Source organism: Tenrec ecaudatus, chromosome 9, assembly GCF_050624435.1.
Source record: "Tenrec ecaudatus isolate mTenEca1 chromosome 9, mTenEca1.hap1, whole genome shotgun sequence".
Classification (NCBI taxonomy): domain Eukaryota; kingdom Metazoa; phylum Chordata; class Mammalia; order Afrosoricida; family Tenrecidae; genus Tenrec; species Tenrec ecaudatus.
The window spans coordinates 106699981-106722110 of NC_134538.1; the positions used below are offsets into that span (position 1 = coordinate 106699981).

At 38.4% G+C, this 22130-nt stretch overlaps 1 protein-coding gene across 4 annotated transcripts in view; it reads right to left on the reverse strand.

Annotated features, from left to right (window-relative positions):
- The window catches only part of ANKIB1 (ankyrin repeat and IBR domain containing 1), a 180876-nt gene that overhangs the window by 81449 nt on the left and 77297 nt on the right, over nt 1-22130 (reverse strand). For 3 of the 4 annotated variants that reach the window (XM_075558424.1, XM_075558422.1, XM_075558421.1), the window contains 3 exons: nt 18371-18671; nt 5782-5964; nt 1104-1221 (listed from right to left, as the gene is read on the reverse strand). In XM_075558424.1, coding sequence (XP_075414539.1) covers nt 1104-1221; nt 5782-5964; nt 18371-18610 — 541 coding nt within the window. In that variant the 5' untranslated portion in view covers nt 18611-18671. The remainder of the gene's footprint in view (nt 1-1103; nt 1222-5781; nt 5965-18370; nt 18672-22130) is intronic. The other variant, XM_075558423.1, reaches the window with a different exon arrangement.

The following is a 22130-nucleotide window of genomic DNA, read 5'->3' on the forward strand; positions in this document are numbered from 1 at the left end:
AACAGTGGATAAGGTAAAGAAATGGTGAGATGGACAGTCCAGGCAGAGAAACCTAGGCTCTAGAGCTCTGCTAGCTGATAGAATTCACCAATTTTTGTGGAAGAATGATGTGGCAGTCTGTTTCCACATGAATTTACAGCCTTTGAAACTCTATGGAGCAGTTCTATCCTGTCAAACAGAGATGGAGGGTTTCCATGAGTCCAGATAAACTCAAAAAGCAATGGGTAAGCTATACAAAGCAGGAAAAAAAACAACCAAATGTAGAATTCTGTGAAATACCAATACTGAAACTAGCGATTCTGGAAAGTTCTACATCGAATTATTATTAATAGTGATGATCATGGAATAATCAATATGGACGTTGTAGTTTTCTTCTGGTCAAAAAATTGTATACAAAATTTCAAAGTTGGTATTGTTTTGGTATAGGCAATAAGACTTGAGGATAAAAGATACAGAATCTCCAAATGAATAGATTATCTACTTACCTTTTTCTTTTTAAGAGTAATTTTTCTTTTTAAAACTAGGAAATATGTTTTTCTTGGCAAAGAAAAATTTTTCTTTTAAGTATCAAGTAAGCAAGCAAGGAGAGGGTCCAATTTCTTAGGAGTCACCGAGAACTTGCACCACGCTGCATATAAAGGAATACTTAAGACACGTTGTTTGCTTTCTCAAATAAACCCCTCAAAGGACAATTCTTAATTGACTCGAAAATTGTACGTTGTGAATTTCATGGAGAAAGACAAATTTCACACAAAAGAAATAAAATTTAATTGAATGACTACAATTTTATACTTGAATGGATTTAGCCAAAATTGTCAAAACTAGAACTGTGGAATCTAACTTCTAACCCTAACATTTCTAAAATCAAACCATGTAAAAGTTGACTTGGTAGTAGCTCAAGTTTTATGACTTATAGTCAGTTTATACTTCAACATACAACATGTTATGAGGGTCAGGTGTACTGTAATAATCACTGCACAAAAGCCAACTCAGGCTTGTTTAACTATTTTCTTTTACAGTACAATACTAAAGTAGTTACCTTTTCAATCTGAAAAGTGTCAATGCCCTAATATTATTGAGAAATATGACATTGCTTTCATTACCATGAGCTCGAAGTAAAGCTTCAGCAGTAAACAGTGGAGCCTGAAGCATGTCTGCAGTTTCCACAATAAGCATATCTTTCAATCTGCGAAGATCCTGAGGCCTTAATCCTTCATATGGCTTTGAAAAAAAAAAGTTAAATGAGCTGTTATATTCTTAGGATGTATTTAAATGCAAATAATCAAGAATGTGAAATTATTAATTTTAAAATTTGCCAGTTTCAACTTGATTATGGAAGCGAGAAAGGTAGTCTATTTTCCACTGCTGGAGATTTCAAACTACTCTTTTGAAAACTCTTTAAAGCAGGAGAGTGCAGGCTGCAGATCATGTGCTGGATCATTCCAAAACAATAGCACCATACTATAATGACAATACCACCATACTGTAAGGTTTTCTCATTCCACATATTCCAAAAAAGCATTAGAACTTAAAGCCTATAATCCCATTATTGAGCAATAATCACAATTAAAGTCTTCATGTATTTCTATCTAATCTTTTCTTTTGGCAAATACATTGTGCATGTTTATTTAAGCAGGTAGTAAAATGAATGAACCAACAAACATTTACCTTTATTAAAAAGTTATACAAATTAACCTTCAACACACCCTTTAAACTATCTTCCTCCAAAAGAAAACACACTGAAGTTATTAAAGAGCTACCAACAGTGGCTGTGCAATCAGCAGTGCTATTCTTAAATTCATTTACATTATTTAATGTGAATGTATTCCTTTTCAATGATGATAAAGAAAAACTGAACACATTCCATTAACAATTTACTGTATAGGCGTGGAGGGTAGGAGATAAGGACGGTAAGGGTGTTGGGGGAACAAACAATGTCTGTGGCAGGGGGAGTGCTAGAACTGATTGTGATTAACCATGAAAAATAATTCTAAAATTGAACACACACACACACACTCACACACACAAACCAACAATCTATTGTAGGTATTCCGTTATACTTAATGAAACTGTACACATATACAGGTATCTAATGAACTTAACTTGAAAATAAATGAAAATGCAATCAAGCTATCCTATATATTGATGGTATTAATGCCAAACATAAAACAAACAAAATTTTTGAAATTTTATCAAACTATCTTTAGAAAAATCACCAAACATAGCATATAGTTTACTTTTAAGCTAATTTATGAAACATACATCCCCTGCAAAAACAGTTAAATTTGGAGTACTCACTGATGGGACTGTAAAATGGTATAAGCACTAAGGAAATGGTTAGGTACTTCTACAAAAAGCAAAAAATAGAAGTACCTTCTGATCCAGCAATCCTATTCCTGGGTGTATATATAGCCTGGAGATGCACAAGCAGTGACACAAATAGACATATAATAGACGTATACACAACTTGGCTCACTGTACTAGGATTCACAACAGCAAAAAGATGAAAGCAAACTAAGTGCCCAGCAGCAGATGAGTGGAAAATACAAATTGTAGCACATACATACGATGTAATATAATGCAACCATAGAGAACAATGAGTCAGTAAAACCTAATATGATTAATCTGGAGAACATAAGGACAAATGATCTCACTTTTATAAAAAGTAAAGATTGGCTATACATAGAGAGAAAGGCCTATTCTTTGATGGTTACCATTTGTTATTTATGTTGATGCAAGAGGCAATAAGCAATATGGGTAGTCTGTATAACTCAAGCGAGGTAAATAAAGACACTAAAATGTGCATAACAACAGGGACAATTTTGGTAAATGCTGTATATAACATAATTTTACAGCAATAATAATTATGAAAAGAGTGGTTACACAAGTTAAGTGCGTATATAAATATGCGTTTCCAAAAGTTCATGGAGAAATTCTACTGTATAAGCATTGTTCAATGGGAACCTAACTTAACCTGCTGTGTTAACTTTTCACTGAAAAAACAAAGATTTTTAAAATAAATGTCTATAGTATTCAATGCAATATACTCTATGTGTACACAAAACTTTAATCATGACAGCTGATATTACTCTTGTCTCATACCTCAGCACTGGTTACTGTCAAATCTGTATCATTAATGCCAAAAATTTCAGAGTGTTTGTTACTATTGTCACAAATGTCAAATATTGGATAAGGAGACAGTCAATAAGTAAGGAGTGGATGTATTCTGAACTTAGACCTGAGACTATTGCCTCAGCAATAAGAGTGAATACTTTCTGATAGTCTCAATAGTAGTAATTACATATTTCCTTATCTACATTTCCTATATGTTACTCTCATTATCCACAATTACATCTAATTTGTGTTGAGCCAAATGAGTAGAGAGAAAATGGTTAATTTCAACATGATTATAAAGATTAGATTAAATGAAAGTAACCAATAGAAATTTAAATAGGTTATATTAGAAGAAAATAGTTCTTGAAAGAGAAAGACAAGCTGCTTTCATGAACATGTAACATATTCACTCCAAATTATTGCAAAAGAACTCTAATTAGGTCAAACAGAGCATTTCAATACTTTACTCAGTCCCAGATGGGCACTGGCTCTCTCTTCCACAGGAAAGATTTCATGAAGGTGCCTTTCTCTTTCCTGTTGCAAAGATAAGCTGCTTCTATTTTCAGATTAAACACAAACCAGCAATAACCTCCCAAACGGTCAGTACCAATACAAAGAAGAAAGGAAACTAAAAAGAAACAGGATATAAAAGTACTGTTGTTCTTTTGCACTGGTGCATACTACTGCTGCTGTAAGACGACTGAAGAAATGTGAACTAGTCAAGCATTTTAGTTTATCTCACACTACTTAGATATGATGGATAAAATGATAATTACCTTTAAGAACAAATTCAGAAAAGGCTCTGACATAAATAAGTTACCATATATACTCATGTATAAGCCGAGTTTTCCAGCACAGTTAAAATTTTTGTTACTTAGGTTTTTATTTTTTTAAATCATTTTATTGGGAACTTGTACAACTCTTATCACAATCCATACATCTATCCATTGTGTCAAGCACATTTGTACATTTGTTTCCATCATCATTCTCAAAACATTTGCTTTCTACTTGTGCCCTTGGTATCAGCTCATTTTCCTCCTCCCTCCCTGCTCCCCACTCCCTCATGAACCCTTGATAATTTATAAATTATTATTTTATCATATCTTACACTGTCCGATGTCTCCCTACAATTGTCTGTCATCCTTCCTCCAGGCAGGGGGTTATATGTAGATCCTTGTAATTGGTTCCCCCTTTCTCCCTCACCTTCCCTCCACCCTCCTGGTATTGCCACTCTCACCACTGGTCCTAAAGGGTTCATCTGTCCTGGATTCCCTGTGTTTTCAGTTCCAATCTGTACCAGTGTACATCCTCTGGTCTAGCCGGATTTTTAGGGTAGAATTGGGATCATGATAGTGAGGGGGAGTGGGGAGGAAGCATTTAGGAACTAGAGGAAAGTTGTATGTTTTATTGTTGCTACTCTGCACCCTGACTGGCTCGTCTCCCCCAAGCGATCCTTCTGTAAGAGAATGTCCTGTTGTCTACAGATGAGTTTGGGTCCCCACTCTGCACTGCCCCTCATTCTCAATAATATCATTTTTTGTTCTTTGATGCCTCATACTGGATCCCTTCGACACCTCATGATCACAAAGACTGGTGTGCTTCTTCTTCAGCACATTTCTAATGCAGTTTTTGTGGTAAAATTAGGTGCCTCGGCTAATATTTGGGTTGGCTTACACTCAAGTATATATGACATGATATATGCTAGGAATTGGGCTAAACATATGTATATGCTCTTGCTGTTAGGTGCCTCCAAGTTAGTTTTGACTCACAGCAATCCTATGTACAATAGCATAAAACATTGTGACTGTTACGTCTGTGCCAATCTCCTTGAGGTCTGTAGGTAGGATATCCTGCTCTCGGGACTGGTTCCTCTTGAAAACATGCCCAACCTATGTGAGATGAAGCCTCATCATCCTCACTTCTAAGGAGCAGTATGGCTGTACTTCTGCCAAGACTTACCAAAAAACCAGAAGAGAATGTTGTCCCAGGAGCCAAAGGAAGAGTCATTCACAAAGGGAGACTTCCCTGTGTTGTGTTGCTGAGGAATTCAAGTCACATGAGCAGATAGAAAGTATCTATGGGTATTGGCAACCTGGTGACTCTAGGTGTCCTTGCCAAGTATAGTTACATCACAGAAGGAAAAAAATTCACACTAGTGGGCTGACGAGAGTGGAAGGTGAGGAAGTCAGAATGTAGTAAGTTAATTTTTAAGTCTTGCTTATTTGCATATGAAGATGTGACACAGGGAAGGACAGCTGGGTGGGCACAGCTTGGGGATAGGGTATTTAATAGAGAGGTTTTTAAATTTTAAGATGGGAGTTACTAAAGTGTGCCTGTAAGAAAGATCCAGGAAAAAAAAAAAAAGAAAAATTCAGAAGAGTGAAAAACTGATGGGGTTGGAGGAGTCTTACAGCATCAGTAGCAGATAGGTTCCTATTTTATTTGAGCACCTCTTTATATGGAAACAAACATTTTTACATATATTGGAAGACTTCCCTTTGAGGTTTTCTAGATCTGTTATAGAACTTTCATGGACAAGAAGGTAGTATATTATGTGATTAAAAAGATCACACATACTTGGTTTTAAAGGAAAATACACAAAAACATTACAAATATTATGACATTTTTTCCATGAGAAAAGGTACTAAAAAAGGAAAGAAAACTTACCTCTCGTTTGTCTAATGCGGCATATTCAGCTTCTATTTCTTCAGCTTCTGGATCCCGTGAAAATACCATTTGAGATTCCAGATTGAGAGCCAAATCTTTGTGGTGCTGCTTTTCTGCACAGTCACAAGGAGTATCCTTATTTTCATTCTCAGCAAACAGGTCTCCTCCATGTTTTACTAGAAGCTAAAAAATTTTGTTTTGTTTTTTAAAAATGCAACCATACATTTAAATGCCTTAATTTTATATAAAATTTAGAAACACTTTAAAATGGTAACATTAGCACAACAAAAAATGCAATAGCATGTATCCATCTCTGGGAGTTTGGGAATCAATGATCGTTGCGTACACAGAATGTGGCTCAGGAATCCGATCACTGTTTATCACCCAGTCTACTCCAGTCTATTTACAGTCTCAGAAACACGAAGAGACAGTTCTGGCCTACAAAATCTCTATGAGTCAGAATCAACTTGAAGACAGTGGATTTGGTTTTTAAACCCATTCAATACTGAAGACTTGCAAAAAGTCTACAGTCTTATCATACCAAATGGTAATAACAGGACTTATATGTTTCCCCCTCGATTCCTAAGTAGAGAGTTCCTATGAAATCTTTCATAAAAGAAAGAAGCAATTGCCTTTCATTTGTATAGGATAAAATTTTGAGCAGTCCCAGACTTAAAAAAAAAGGGGGGGGGCGCTACTAAATTATACCAACTAACATATAAAACTACAATAATACTAACATGTTGTAAAAGTATAATGGAATGATAAACAGACTATATATAAAATAATGTGTACAAAGCATAGTTCCAGGGAAGGAACTTGCATTGGGGTGCCTTTAAAAGCTTGTTGCAAAACAAACAGTGCACATTAGGTTGACTTTTCATTTTTTTTAGTAAAAGTGAAATCCTCTGTGGATGTCTATTAGTGAAAACTGGGGAAATCCTCTAGGCTACCCACAACAGGCACTAGTCTTTCATAAAAGCACAGCAGCATAAAACAAATGTTCGAGAAGCAGAGGATGCTGTTTTACAGTGTTTAGCTTTTCTGCTTCAGATTATTTAATATCGAAAGAACTAGACAAAATGAGCTACTTTACTTCTGACTGCTGCAGAAAAACCAGGAGAACTGACTTTAGTTTTCTATTTTTGGAATTGTAGAAAATTATTTGTAAAATGAATACTAGGATAACTTTCAAAGTCATGATTTATTTTCAGAACATATACATCATAGGAGACATTCTAAACTCTAGTAAAGATGACATGTCATCTTTCAGTTAATGCCTACTTTTCTTTAACAAAAAGAAAAACCCAAGTTGCGATGTCATTCTAGAACCTTGTTAAAAAGGTGTGTATTCAGATATGAACTCTATACTTCAAGGGGGAAAACCTGTGTGTGGAAGAGGGGATGTGTGAAAAGTCATGTTGAGAAAGCACTGGCCGGCATCACAGCTAGAGCTGTTTTTTCTTTTTTTAAACATCTTATTGATTTGTGTGAAAGTTTACAGAGCAAATTGGTTTTCCACCCAACAATGCATACATATTTGATTTGTGACGCTGAATATAATTCCCACAATGTACCAGCGCTCTTCCATTTCCTCCCTGTGTTTACCATTCTAGCTTAGTCTTCTCTCCTTCCTTTCCTGGCTTCCGAGGAGCTTTATCTTTTGAGTAAATGCTGCCCTGTAATCTTGTATATCACAGTTGATTCTACTAGACAGTGTGTACCTTCCTGGTGTTATTGTTCATTTCATAGGTCTTTCTATTGTTTGGCTGAAAATCGAGCTACAAGTTACAGGATGGAGAAGGGCTAGTTAGTTCCACTATTCCCTATCAGACAAGTAAGACTGGTCTTTCAGACTTTTGAGTTTGGTTCTTCATTTTTGTCCCTCTCTAGCTTCCTCCTATTGTGATCCCTTTCCAAGCAGTTTGCAGTGGTAGCTGGGCACCATCCAATTCTGGTCCCAGGATCATAGAAGCAAGGACTCATGCGGTCCATTCATCTTTTGAACTGTTTCTATATATCACTGATATTTTTTCACTTTTCTTTGCTGTAGACTAGAAGAGACCATAGTTGCCCCTTAGATTAAGGTGATCAGACATCCCGCTTTTGGCGGGACAGTCCTGATTTTTAACATTTTGTCCCGTGGTGTTTTAAAAAAGTCCTGATTTTTTGAAAGAATGTACGACAAGCTGGGGTATATGAGTTTCATCCCTCTTTACCATGTTAAAATCTGGTCACCTTACCGTAGATGCCTGCTCAGAAACTTTTAAGACCCCAGTTGTTCACCAAAGAAAGATGGAGAACATGACTTTGTGCACTACATTATGGCAACTGACCTTGGTAACCCCTGAGACTAGTTGTGCCACTTGACCTTGGTGTTCTCTGAGACTACAGTCCTCAGGGCACAGTGATTTATTCATTCAAGGCATTGGGTTATGGCTAGAAAGTTTTTTATAACTTTGCTCCCCTCTATTACATTCATGGATATAATTGCAGGCGCATATAAAAACCTTGTAAACTATCATGTCAAATCTCTATATATTCATTAATGTAGACCTATTTGCCTTGCCACTCCTATTCAGCTGAGTGCTTATATACCTATTTCTAGATTATTGTTATTGCAGGATTGTTTGCATCTTAATATCTATGTTGTTGTTTTAAGGCTTGTGCTCTTCCTGGGAGGGTCTTTCTTTGACTTGTTTTGTACTGACCTACTTCTATTGTACATTGCCTTTTCCTTCACCCGTGTTAAGAGGGCTTCAAAAAGTTTGTGGAAAAAATGGAATTAAAAGATAATGGAAGTTCTCTTCAGTGTCTACTCTCTAGTTAGTGATTTACCATAAGGGGGATTTCTTGCCTTGATTAGTGATCAGTCTTTGCCAAGAAAACTCCAAATGATTTTGAGTGAGGCTTAAAGATCTGTGTCTCATTGTTTTAATAAGTACCTGTACAGAAATCCATATAATTTCATGGTAGGATGGAGGATCCATGATTGTAGCATTTGCGTTGGCAAGGAAAATCATTATGTTACTTCAGGTATATAAGCTGAATAATGGCGTTGTGCCTGACATGAAGAGGTACAAGTTAAAAAGTCTTCAGCTTGCTGACCTTTGGGTCATATAGTTGGGACTACCAATAAATAAAAAAATTAATTATGTGGTAACAGCCACTAAATTGCTGTATAACGTTGAATGTTTTGCTCTTACCTAATAGGGAGTGACTTCCTTCTAAAAGTACAGGACTAAATAGTTTATCCTCACTGAAATCTGTTTAGCCTATCCTAAACACTGGGGACATACACAGTGCTCTTTCTTAAAACAAACATCCAGTCGCCGCCACCCTAACATGTGTATTCATCTATTTAGTCTTCTCTTCCTTTCCCTCCTCAGAGAAAGGGTGGGGGAGCCCTCAGTATTCAAGACAAACCCTTCCTCACCTTGAGACCTATAATCTCAATGGCTGGTGCCTCTGGATAACTCCTTCAGCCTCTTAAAATCTGTTTTAACACATACGCATCTATATAATTTTGAGAAGACAGAAAGCACGATGATACCCAAAGTCTGTTCCATCATCTCGTTTTCTCCAATGCTCTGTATTCCATCATTACTCTCTGGCTTTCTATTGGCTCCTGACACCGGGGTCTCAGACCACTGTTTAACTTAATCCTACTATCCATTCAATTTTCCTTCGTTTTCAGCCACATTTCTCATTAGTGACATATCCATTGTTTATCCACTTCCTCATTACACAACTCCTTCCATTACTTCCAAAAATCTGACTCCCTAAACTGACTATTTTACTGAAACAGATTTCCAAGAGTCATTCTCATTGTCACTGCCATTGAGTCAATGCTGACTTACAGCGACCCCCTGTGGATTTCTAAGACTGTAACTGTTTACGGGAGTAGAAAGCCAAATTTTCTCCCAAGGAGATGCTGGTGGTTTTGAACTGCTGACCATTCAGATCACAACTCAACATGTAACCACTATACCACCAGGAATCCATTATTAATACCTCTTAACTCTCAAATAGAACAGTCTGCTTCAGTCTCCCAATTCCTTTGCCTTTCTGCAACATGTGACATGAGTTCTACTCTTGGCACCCTTAGCACAGTATCATACTGGTTTGTGCTTTTCCGCTGCTTTGTTTCACTTCACTTCTCTTTACACCTGGGCATTCTCCAAATTGATACTGTGACTTTAACTCTGTTATTTTATCTGTAATTATAACTAGTTTTCCATGATTATCTCTAGCATCTTGCTTTTAGCCATCAACTCTAGTCAGATGACTGCATTATAAGTCTCTATATATTCTTTTGAACCACCTATCATGTCTTCATTTTCAATAGTCTATTTACTATTTTGTGTTATTAAGCTTAAGGCTTTAATCTCTATATTTCTTTTTTTTAATCACTTTATTGGGGCTCATAACAACTCTTATCACAATCTACACAAACATCAATTGTGTAAAGCACCCTTATACATTCGTTACCCTCATCATTCTCAAAATTCGCCTTCTGCTTGCGTTCCGGGAATTAGCTCATTTTCATCCCCCCCCCCCCCACCGTTGCCCTCTCCCTCATGAACCCTTAATAATTTATAAGTTATTATTTTATCTTATCTCACACTGCCCGGCGTCACCCTTCACCCACTTTCCTGTTGCCCCTCCCCCAGAGAGGAGGTTATATGTAGATCCCAGAGATTGGTTCCCCTTTTCTACCTCCATTTCCTTCCCGGTATCGCCACTCTCACCCTTGGTCCTGAGTGATTCATCTGTCCTAGATTCCCTGTGCTTCCAGATCCCTTATGTACCGTTGTGCATCCTCTGATCTAACTAGGTTTTCAAGGGAGAATTGGGATCATGATAATTGGGGGGAGGAAGCATTTAAGAACCAGAGGAAGGTTTAAGTTTCATTATTGCTACACTGAACCCTGAATGACTCATCTCCTCCGTACTAACCCTCTGCAAGGGATGTCCAGCTGTCTACAGATGGGCATTGGGTCCCCATCATGCGCTCCCCTCATTCACAATCGTATGATTCCCCCCTCCCCACCTTTGGTGCTTGAAACCTGGTCCCCACATGTTGGTGTGCTGCTTCCATGTGGGCTTTGTTGCTTCTTGGCTAGATGGCTGCTTGTTTACTTTCAAGCCTTTAAGTCCCCAGACGCTGTATCTCTCGATAGCTGGGCACCATCGGCCTTCTTCACCACACTTACTTATGCACACATTCATCTTCGGGGTTTATGTGGGGAAGGTGATCACACAATGATGGGTTTTGTTCTTTGGTGTCTGCTACCTGATCCCTTCAACACCTCATGTTCACTTAGGCTTGTGTGCGTCTTCTCTGTGGGCTTTGTTGCTTCCGAGCTAGATGCCGCTTGTTTGTCTTCAAAACTTTAAGACCCCTCATCACTGTATTTCTAAATGAACCGTTTCCCTTCTTTGCAACTGATACCTCTACCTCATCTAACTTTTTAAATGTCTGTTAATTGTTGGCAGGACCCAGAGTCATACAAGTTCAAATCCATATTAATTTTATTTCAAAGTAAAGTTAATCTTATTTAGTTCTAATTATAGATGTGCTATCAGATAATTATAGAAAATGTGATGAAATCGAAGACATATGATTATATCATCCAAAGATAGTTCATTTTAAATATTAATATAAAATAACAACCTCCACCATTTTTAAGACCTTCTTCCTTCCTTCTTCTCTTATTAACGAATCTAGACACCAAATGCTACAAGTTCTTCATCAGTGTCTTTTACATCTGACTTATTCTTTCTAAGTCTACGTGAACTCGGCAAAGGTTTTTGAACTGTGTAAAAATCACCTGGGTGACCTAACAGTCTGATTAAGTGGGCCTGGAGTAGGGATTAGGTGTCTACATATTTTATAGGTCATTCTAACACATATGACCTACAGACCATGTATTAAGTCAGGGCTCATCAAGCTGTAATACGAATATACCATATATACTTGTGTATAAGCCGAGTTTTCCAGCACATTTTTTAAAAATCTTTTTATTGGGGCTCATAAGGCTCTTATCACAATCTGTACATACATCAATTGAGCAAAGCACCCTTATACATTCGTTGCACTCGTCACTCTCATAATTCACCTTCCAATTGGGTTCCTGGAATCAGCTCGGTTTCCCTTTTTCCCCCCCCATACCCCTCCCTCCCCGATCCCACCCCTGGTCCCTTGATAGTTTATAAATAATTATTATATCTTATCTTACACTCCCCGGCGTCTCCCCTCACCCGCCTCCCCCTTGCCAATCTCCCAGAGAGGAGGTTACACATAGATCTCCGAGATCAGTTCTCCCTTTCTACATGCCCTTCCCTCCTGGTGTCGCCACTCCCACCGCTGGTGTTGAGGGGTTCGTCTGTCCTGGATTCCCTGTGCCTCCAGATCCCCACTGCACCGCTGTACACCCTCTGGTATAACCAGGTCCCCAAGGCAAGGTAGGATTGGGGTCATGATGATTGGGAGGGGAGGAAGCGTTCAGGAACTAGAGGAAGGTTTTGAGTTTCATTGTTGCTACACTGAACCCTGAGTGGCCCATCTCCTCCTCACTACCCCTCTGGGAGGGGTGTCCAGCTGTCTACAGGTGGGCATTGGGTCCCCATCATGCACTCCCCCTCTTTCACGGTGATGTGATTCTCACCACCACCCCACCTTTGATGTTGGAGACCTGGTCTCCTCTGTCCTTCATGGTCACCTATGTTGGTGTGCTGCTTCTGTGTGGGCTCGATTGCTTCTGGGCTAGATGGCCGCTTGTTTGCTTTCAAGCCTTTAAGTCCCCAGACGCTATATCTCTCAGTAGCCGGGCACCATCAGCCTTCTTCACCACACTTGCTTATGCACACTTTCGTCTTCAGCCATTATGTGAGGAAGATGATCACACAATGATTGTTTTTGTTCCTTTGTATCTGCTACATGGTCCATTCAACACCTTGTATTCGCTTAGGCCGTGTGCTTCTTCTCTGTGGGCTTTGTTGCTTCTTAGCTAGATGGCCGCTTATTTGCCTTCAAGCCTTTAAGACCCCAGACGCTATATCTTTTTTTGATAGCCGGGCACCATCAGCTTTCTTCACCACATTTGCTTACACACACGGCTGTCTTCAGTGATCATGTCGGGAAGATGGGTATCCTGCAATGGCTGCTTAGCAGGGCGAGGTGCTATTGTATTGGGGGATTATGCATGAGGAGGCCCAATGTCCATCTGCTACCCTACTACTAAACCTATAAATATATGCACATAAATCTATTGCCCCCATAATCATAAATATATTTACATATGTACATGTCTGTATTTAGGCTTCTCTGTATGCACTTTGCCTCCTACTCCTTTCCTCTATTTCCTTTCGCTTTCCTCCCGACCCATTACCATGTTTGGCCTTCATTCTGGATTCAGTAGTTCCTCTGTTACCTTGCTCTTGGTCACTCCCTTCCAGTCCTCCCCTCCCCTCCCTCCTCTGGTTTTGAACCATTCGCTGTTCCCTTGTCCCTGTGTTGGGCGACACCTCCTCCCTTCCCCTACCTCCCATGCTCTCATGTCCCTCCAGGACCGTTGGTCCTGTTGTTTTCTTCTCTCATTATTTGTCCAGCCTATCTTGTCTAGGTGGACCTGCTGACATAGTAATATGTACATACAAATGGATATGACTTTGACTGCGCCCAAGTGGCCCATAAGAACATGGCTTTGACAGAAGCAACATCGACAGGCTGATAAGCAGAAAAGCCACTAACATACAAAATTTACAAGGTAAAAAACAAAACAAATTAAAAAAGACTAAACAAAAAGATAGCAAATATTAAAAGAAAAATTGCTAGTAGTTCAAGGTCCTTTCGTTGGCCTTTAGGAGTGTTTTCTAGGTGTAGCTTGTGAGTCGCCACGTCCTGGCCCGGAAGACCATCCTTTATACTCCCTCGGGCTCCCTTTGCTCTGCTTCCTCCGCTGCTCCATCCCAGCACATTTTTAATGCAGTTTTTGTGGTAAAATTAGGTGTCTCAGCTGATATTCTGGTGGGTTTATACTTGTGTATACAGGGTAAATCACCTTGGCGGCCTTTTGTTAAAATACAGGTCCAGATTCAATAGGTCTGGCATAGGTCTAAAATTGTACATTTCCAATAAGCTCCAGTCACTGGTGCCAAGGCTAGTCTCTAGAAAACTTTAAGTAGCAAAGTTTTAAGAAACACCACTTCATCATGGGGAGAAGAGGAACCAGTCAGGGTACAGTGTAGCAACAATGAAACATACACCTGGTCCTTTAGTTCTTAAATGCTTCCTGCCCCCACTATCATGATCCTAATGGTACCTTACAAATCTGGCTAAACCAGTGGATGTACACTGGCACAGATAGGAACTGGAAAACACAGGAAATCCAGGAAGGATGATCCCTTCAGGACCAGTGGTGAGAGTGGCGATACCAGGAGGGTGGAGGGAGAATGGGGTATAGAGGGCCAACAGATTACAGAGGTCTACATATAACCTCCTCCCTGGGTGACGGACAACAGTAAAGTGGGTGACGTTGGACAGTGTAAGTAAGACAAAATAATAGTAACTTATAAATTATTAAGGGTTCATGGGGGAGGGGGAGCCGAGAGGGTGGGGAAAACATGAGGAGCTGTTACCAAGGGCTAAAGTAGAAAGGAAATGTTTTGAGAATGAGAGTAACAAATGTACAAATGTGCTTTATACAATTGATGTATGTATGGATTGTGAGAAGAGTTGTATGAGCCGCAATAAAATGATTGAAAAAAAATCAAAACACCACATCAGTGCTTCAAGTCCTCCTCATTTTCAGTAAGCAGAGTTATGTCTCCTGCATAGCACAGGTTGTTAATAAAGTTCCTCTAATCCTGATGCTGTTTCTTCATCACACAGTCCAGCTTCTTGGATTGCTTGCTCAGCATACAGATTGAGTAAGTATGATGAAAACGTACAACCTCGATGAATACCTTTTCGAACACAGTAGCTCGAGCAATTGCTTCTTCATGAACAGGTTCCCCATGAACACAAAAAGTTTTTTGGATTCTCATTCTTCTCAAGGTTATCCCAGTTTGTTATGATACACATAGTCGAATTTTTTACTTAGTCAACAAAAATCAAGTAAACATCTTTCTTGCATTCTCTACTTTCAGTTAATAGTGTAAAAGACTACATTAACATGGTTAAATTTTCAGGATCCTCTATTAAAAATTAAAATGATTTATTTAAAAAGAAAGAAACCCTGTTTAAGATGTATCCCCATTAAAATCTACTCTAAAGGACAATCATCAGACTAATTCTTTGAATTTAGTACATCCTGGTCGATAACACCTCTATTTTCCTTTTACATATCCTCTTTCATTATTCTTCCACAAACAAAGCAAACCAAAATCCTTAAATGTGACTGAGAACTGAAAAAGTATTTCTCAAGCTCGGTATGTATAAGATTCATGAGAAGTTGCTAAACTGGCAGTGGCTGGGTGGGTACCCATAAACCAAACCCAACCCACTGCAGCCATCAAGACAATCTGGACCCATAGTGAATCCACATAGGGTTTCCGAGATGATAAATCTTTACTTGAGCAAATAGCTTCATCTTTCTTCCAAAGAATAGTTGATGGGTTTGAACCACTGAATTTGTGGCAAGCAGCAAACTGCCAAACCCATGGGTTCTAATATGAAGAGCTGTTAAGGTCAGAGAATTTGAAGTTCTAAATAGTTCCCAGGAATTGTTGATGCAAGACTGAGGATTACATTTTGAGCAATCTCTTTAAACTACTCAAATTGAAATCTTACCCACTCAGTTCCTACAAGATAATATATCTCACGCATACAGAATAGTTGCGGGAAGGAGATGAGCCAGTCAGGGTACAACAGTATGGCACCATTGAAACATACAACTTTCCTCTAGTTCTTCAATGCTTTCCCACCCCCACCCGAACCCACGATCGTGATCCCAATTCTATCTTAGAAATCTGGCTAGACCAGAGCATATACATGGGTACAAGTTAAGAGCTGGAAACATAGGGAATCCAGGACAGATAAACCCCTCAGTACGAATATTGAGGGTAGTGATACCTGGAGGGTAAGGAGAAGGTGGGGGGAGAAAGAGGAAACTGATCACAATGATCTATACATAACCCAAGGGGATGGGCAACAGAAAAGTGAGTGAAGGGAAACATCAGTCAGTGTAAGACATGGAAAAAAATTTATAAATTGTCAAGGGTTCATGAGGGAGGGGGAAAATGAGAAGCTGATACCAAGGTCTCAAGTAGAAAGAATAGGTTTGGAAAAATAATGACGGCTAAAAATGTGCTTGACCCAATGGATGAATGGATAGTGATGAGTTGTATGAGCCCCCAATAAAATGATTAAGTATGTGTGTGTGTGTGTGTGTATTACATGATTTTGACTTCCTGTCATTGCCATTCGCAGTCACTGCATGCATTCTTAACAAGATAACTAGTTATTGGGGGCAATAATGAAGTCTTAACTCTCCTGACTAAAATTTAGAAAATTGAGGCCCAGATATACAAAGCTACTCCATCCCTAAACTAGAATGACACTTGTATTCTTTCTATAGTTTTTAAAAGCTACAGTTTCTAACACCACAATTAGGTAAAACTCTTCAGACTGACCTGTGAATGGTTTTTATGGCTTTTCAACGAGGCATGAAATGCTCTGAAGCCCCATGGCTGCAGAGGCAAGTGTGACTTACCACCTTTGATTTTCTAGTGGCCTCTGAGCTGACACTAAATAGCTACATTTACTGCTTTGAATTAGCAAATAACAGAGGCAGTCAGGAAATACCAAAGATGGCATTGTTTTTTAAAAAGCTTTTCAGAAAGTGATGTTGCATCTGCAACAAACCTTTAGTGTCTAGTCCTTCCACCTTATTGAATCATGAATGCAGTGGAATGTAAAGACTAGGCCTACTCTAGAGGTATACCAAGGGGAATGGGGAAGCACTGGACTTTTGAATTGAACCTTGCTAATAAAACTCATCATCCTTCCCCTTAATCATCCACCTAAATGCGAAAGTGAAAAAGAAAAGGGCATTATTTATAATATTCAAATCTTGTAAGATCTTGCTATAGTGGAGTTCTATTTTGGTGTGCTGTGCATTCATCAGCTAGTATTTTTTTAAAAGTCTTTTGTAAAACTAAATCACACAGAATTTGTTATATATTTGCAATGTTATTTTGTGTGCCTGAAATAAAATTCTCAAGTATAGAAGCACCTCACTATTCCTCTCAGAATTCTTTGCTGTCAAGAAAGGCTCCCTCAGCAAACTAAGGCTCATAGGTCACTGATATCTGGCCTGCTGTCCATTTCTGTATGACATATGAATAAAAAAGGGTTTTCACATTTTTAAGTGTTTTTAAAAGGTCAAAAGAATGTTTCACAAAAATATTAAAAACTCAGTATTTCAGTGCCCCACAAATACAGTTTTACTAGAACATTGCTATACTCATCTATTCACATACATACGGCTGCTGTCAGGCTATAGTATAGGCAAGTAGTTGTAACAGAGATCACAGGTCCACAAAGCCCAAAACATGGTCTTTTATAGACAATGTTTGCTGCTCTACTCCATAATTCTCTGAAATAAAAAAAAAAGTCCAGTCCTGTGACATCCTACAATCGTTGTTTCAACTCATTGTTGCAGCCACTGTGTCAATCCATAAGCTTTGTGATATCATCCCCTTGTACATTTGTGAGTATGTGTATAAATTATATATGCAAATATTCTTATCAAAATTTTAATTTAATTAGGATATTCGTTTTCCCAACAGTATATTGTGGTAACAAGAAAATTCTGTGATTTAACCTATAATAGGTCCCAGGCAACTAAGATATAACTATTCAAAACAAATGCAAAAAAAAACATACCCTCAACAATTTCTATGAGTTCTGTCTGATTTGACATGTTGATAGCTGAGGAAGAGTTGTTTTGTTGTTCTTACAGTACATAATACTAATGATACTACAAAGAATATATCTATGTAGAGAGAAATTTAAATATACTACGTACTACAAATTAGGAGTACTTCAATGCAGACTAACTATGAAAAAAAAGGCATTTAAAAATTTTAAGTCTTTGTCATAATAGTCCAATAAACACAGTCATTAACATTTAGTCTTTGCTTAGGAAACTGATCAACTGTACATAATACAAATATAATTTTAAGTATCTCAAGATTTGCTATATTTAACATGTATAAATGTTATACTCTGGTCATTAAAAATCAATTAAAACTAAAACTATTACTCACAATATGATAGTCTTAACTAATGATTATTATTTTAAGAGATATTAGCACAATTTTAACTAGTGTTGATTTCATTTTATTGCCAAGGTTGACTGGTCAGTTGTGTTTTTTTCATCTTTTTTTAACATTAAAATTTTTCCCCTTTCCTTAAAACAAAGGAGTTACTTTATTTCAAAGAAGTCCAGTTTTCTGATCACCAGAAATGGGAGAATACTGAATAAATTAAATGTTAAAACAAGCAAAACAAAGTGACTGATTACTACATATTAGCAAAGCACACATTTTACCATGAAGAATGTAAAAACCAAAGTATTACCTCTACACAGGTTCTCATCCCTGAGGCAGCAGCATAGTGCAGGGGTGTATTTTTTTTGTTATCAACAGCATCAATAGCTGCTCTCTCATATTCGCCTTGGTCAAGTTTTGCTCCTTTCCATCTTAAAATCATCTGCAGACAATCTGCTCTTCTGTAATCATCTTCAGCGGGGCGTGCTATGCGAGGATGAAAGGCTCCTTCAGAAATCATAATCTGAGGTCCCATACACAGCAAATGCATAGATGTCTCATTGTGCACATTCCGTTTATTTGGATTTCCATCTCTACCGAAAAGAAAAGTCCTAAAATGGTAATGCAAGAAAAGGACAAATACACAAAATAAAAACACACATAACAAATTAAAAAGATTAGCTCTATTTCTAAACTAATCACCCAAGAATTTACTTTACAAGTTAAAATTATTCTTATAGTTTAAAAATGCAGATAATTATTTACAGCCTAAACTGGACATCCCCTTACTTAAGGATCACAGGGAGGAGACGAGCCGGTAAGGGTGCAGTATAGCAATGAAGAAACATACAACTTTCTTCTAGTTCCTAAATGCTTCTTTCCCCTCACTATCATGATCCCAATTCTACCTTACAAATTGGACTAGACCAGAGAATGTACACTGGTACAGATAGGAACTGGAAAACACAGGGAATCCAGGACAGATGAACCCTTCAGGATCAGTGGTGAGAGTGGAGATACCGGGAGGTTGGAAGGAAGATGGGGTAGAAAAAGGGACCAATTACAAGGATCTACGTATAACCCCGTGGGTGGATGGAGACATTGGACAGTGTGAGATATGACAAAATAATTTATAAATTATCAAGGGTTCATGGAGGGGAGGAAATGAGGAGCTGATACCAAGGTCTCCAGTAGAAAGCAAATGTTTTTTGTTTTTTTTTAATCATTTTATTGGGGGCTTACACAACTCTTATCCCATCCATCCATCCATCCATAGTGTCAAGCACTTTTGTACATCTGTTTCCCTCATCATTCTCAAAACATTTGCTTTCTACTTGAGTCCTTGGTATCAGCTTATTCCCCCCCCTCCCCGCTCCCCACTAAGGAACCCTTGATAATTTATAAATTATCATTTAGTCATATCTTACACTGTCTGATGTCTCCCTGCACCTACTTTTCTGTTGTCCATCCCCCAGGGAGGAGGTTATATGTAGATCCTTGTAATCTGTTTTCCCTCACCTTCCCGGTATCGCCACTCTCACCACTGGTCATGAGGGTTTCATCTGTCCTGAATTCCTTGTGTTTCCAGTTCCTATTTGTACCAGTGTATGGCCTCTGGTCAAACCGGAATTGTAAGGTAGAATGTGTGTGAAGCATTCAAGGACTAGAGGAAAATGTGTGTGTGTGTGTGTAGCATTCAAAGACTAGAGGAAAATTGTAATGTTACATCACTGCTATATTGTACCCTGACTGGCTTGTCTCCTCCCCACAGCCCTTCTGCAAGAGGATGTCCAATTTCCCACAGATGGGCCCTGGGTCCCACTCCCCCTCATTCACAACGCTGACTTTTTTTCCCCCGCCTTTGATGCCTGATACTTGATTCCTTCGACACCTTGTGATCTCATAGGTTGGTGTGCTTCTTCCATGTGGGCTTAGTTGTTTCTCAGTTAGATGGCCACTTATCTTCCAGCCTATAGGACCCCAGATATATTTTGACAGCCAGACACCATCAGCTTTCTTTACCGCATTTATTTATGCACCCGCTTTGTCTTCAGCGATCCGTGTAGAGGTGAAAGCAAATGTTTTGAGAATGATGATGGCAACATATGTGCTTGATACAATGAATGTCCGTATGGATTGTGATAAGAGTTGTACAAGGCCCCCAGTAAATTGATTAAATAAAAGATTTACAGCCTAGGAAACCCTATCTCACTCATTGCCATCAAGTCCGTGCAGGACAGAACAGACTGCCCCTGTGAGTTTACAGGACTGTAACTCTTTATGGGAGTTGAAAACTTCATCTTTCTCCAAAGGAGCAGCTGGTAGTTTCAAACTATTAGCCTAGCATCACTACACTCCAGAGCTCATAAAATATGTTAGTGGGGAAAAATGATGAAAACAAGGTTATATTAATACATAAAGGAAAAACTAATTTAAAATTTGAGCTTTATTTCTAAACTGATTACTCACATATATACTTCATGACAGGCTGAGTGACCTATTCTTACAGTTTTAAAATGCCCATAAAGATTGACAGCCTAGGAAACCCTATAAGGTAGTTCATGTCTGTCCATCAGGGTTGCTATGAGTTGGAATTGACACAACAGCACACAACAATCTCTACAGAAGGAGATTTTTTTCTGCCTTACAGTTGCTGTTAGGTTCAAACTGGCAACCTATCAGTTTGTAGTCAAGTGTTTAACCATTGTGCCATCAGGGCTCCTTTCTATAACAGTGAAACTCAAAAAGATAAACTTACAATATAAAAGACAAGTAGAGAAGGAAAAAAATTAGGAGCGGGAAAGCAAAATGACGGGAAGGGAAGAAAGAGAGAGAAGGCAAAAGAGGAGAGGGAAAGGAGCAGGACAGAAAGGCAAGAGACAATTTAAACTAATAGGACGATACATAAATTTCTTATTAACATCCTATTCCCACTGTTCATTTCCTTTAATGTTTTGCCTATTTCTCTTGTATAATATGTATATAAGGGTGGAGGCAAATTAAGTACCGTAAATAATGCAAAAGCTTTAAATTTTAAATCTAAGAAAATTTTCTATCAGCAGGCAATTTATGCAGATAATACGTCAAGGAGAGTAAGTTGTGATTTGTTTCAATAGACTAATTCCATAATGAGAACCTTTAACAAAGTCTAGGTGAACTGCCACACTATAGCCAAACCTACATCTGAGTTATGCTTCCAAAAGTCAAACCAAACTCACTGCCATCAAGTCATTTCTGACTAACAGAGATCTTATAGGTTAGGGTAGAACTATCCATGTGGGTTTCCAAGACTAACTCTGTACCGGGGTAGAAAGTCTCATCTTTCTCCTGTGGGATGGCTGGGGGTAGTGAACTGCTGATCTTTCATTAAGCAGCCCAGTGGGTAACCAGGGCTTAACATGAACTAGGGCCATAGGATTAATAACAGCCAATTCAGTGGCTAATGAAAATGGGTTGAAAAGACCTGCTACACATGTTTAACCTAAACTAGATGACATACAATACACTGAAATGAGCTTAACAGTCTGAAACCAAGTTTGAAATTGAGTGCCTAAACTTACTGACAAAGGGTGAGAGGTCAATAGGATTCCTATGTCCAAGTCTACAACAACATGAAGAGAGCTGAAGTACAGCCTAAATCCTACATTTCACATAGTTACATTTAGGAGAGTGTGCTTAGGACACTTGGTTCTGACCCTAAAGAAATTCACATAGGCTTTTCTATTTGAATGAGTCAGACAAACTGGAAATGTAATATGAGAAAAAAGCTACAAGTCTAATCTACAATAGTAGCAAGTTTGGAACAATTGTTGGAACAACTCATGATTTTTCTTATTCTTACCATTTATGACCCTAGATAATCTATCAGTATAACCTGTCAAAATTTGAATTGTGCTGAGAGTAGGTACATCATCCCTGGAGCAGGGATAGATACAATACTATTATTTAGGTATGGTGGTTATGTGTTGGACTGAAATCTACAAGATCCAGATAGAAATTAAGCAGTTACAGTTTCACAAAAGCTTAAGGGCAGTTCTACTCTATCCTATAGTCACTATGAGTCGGCATCA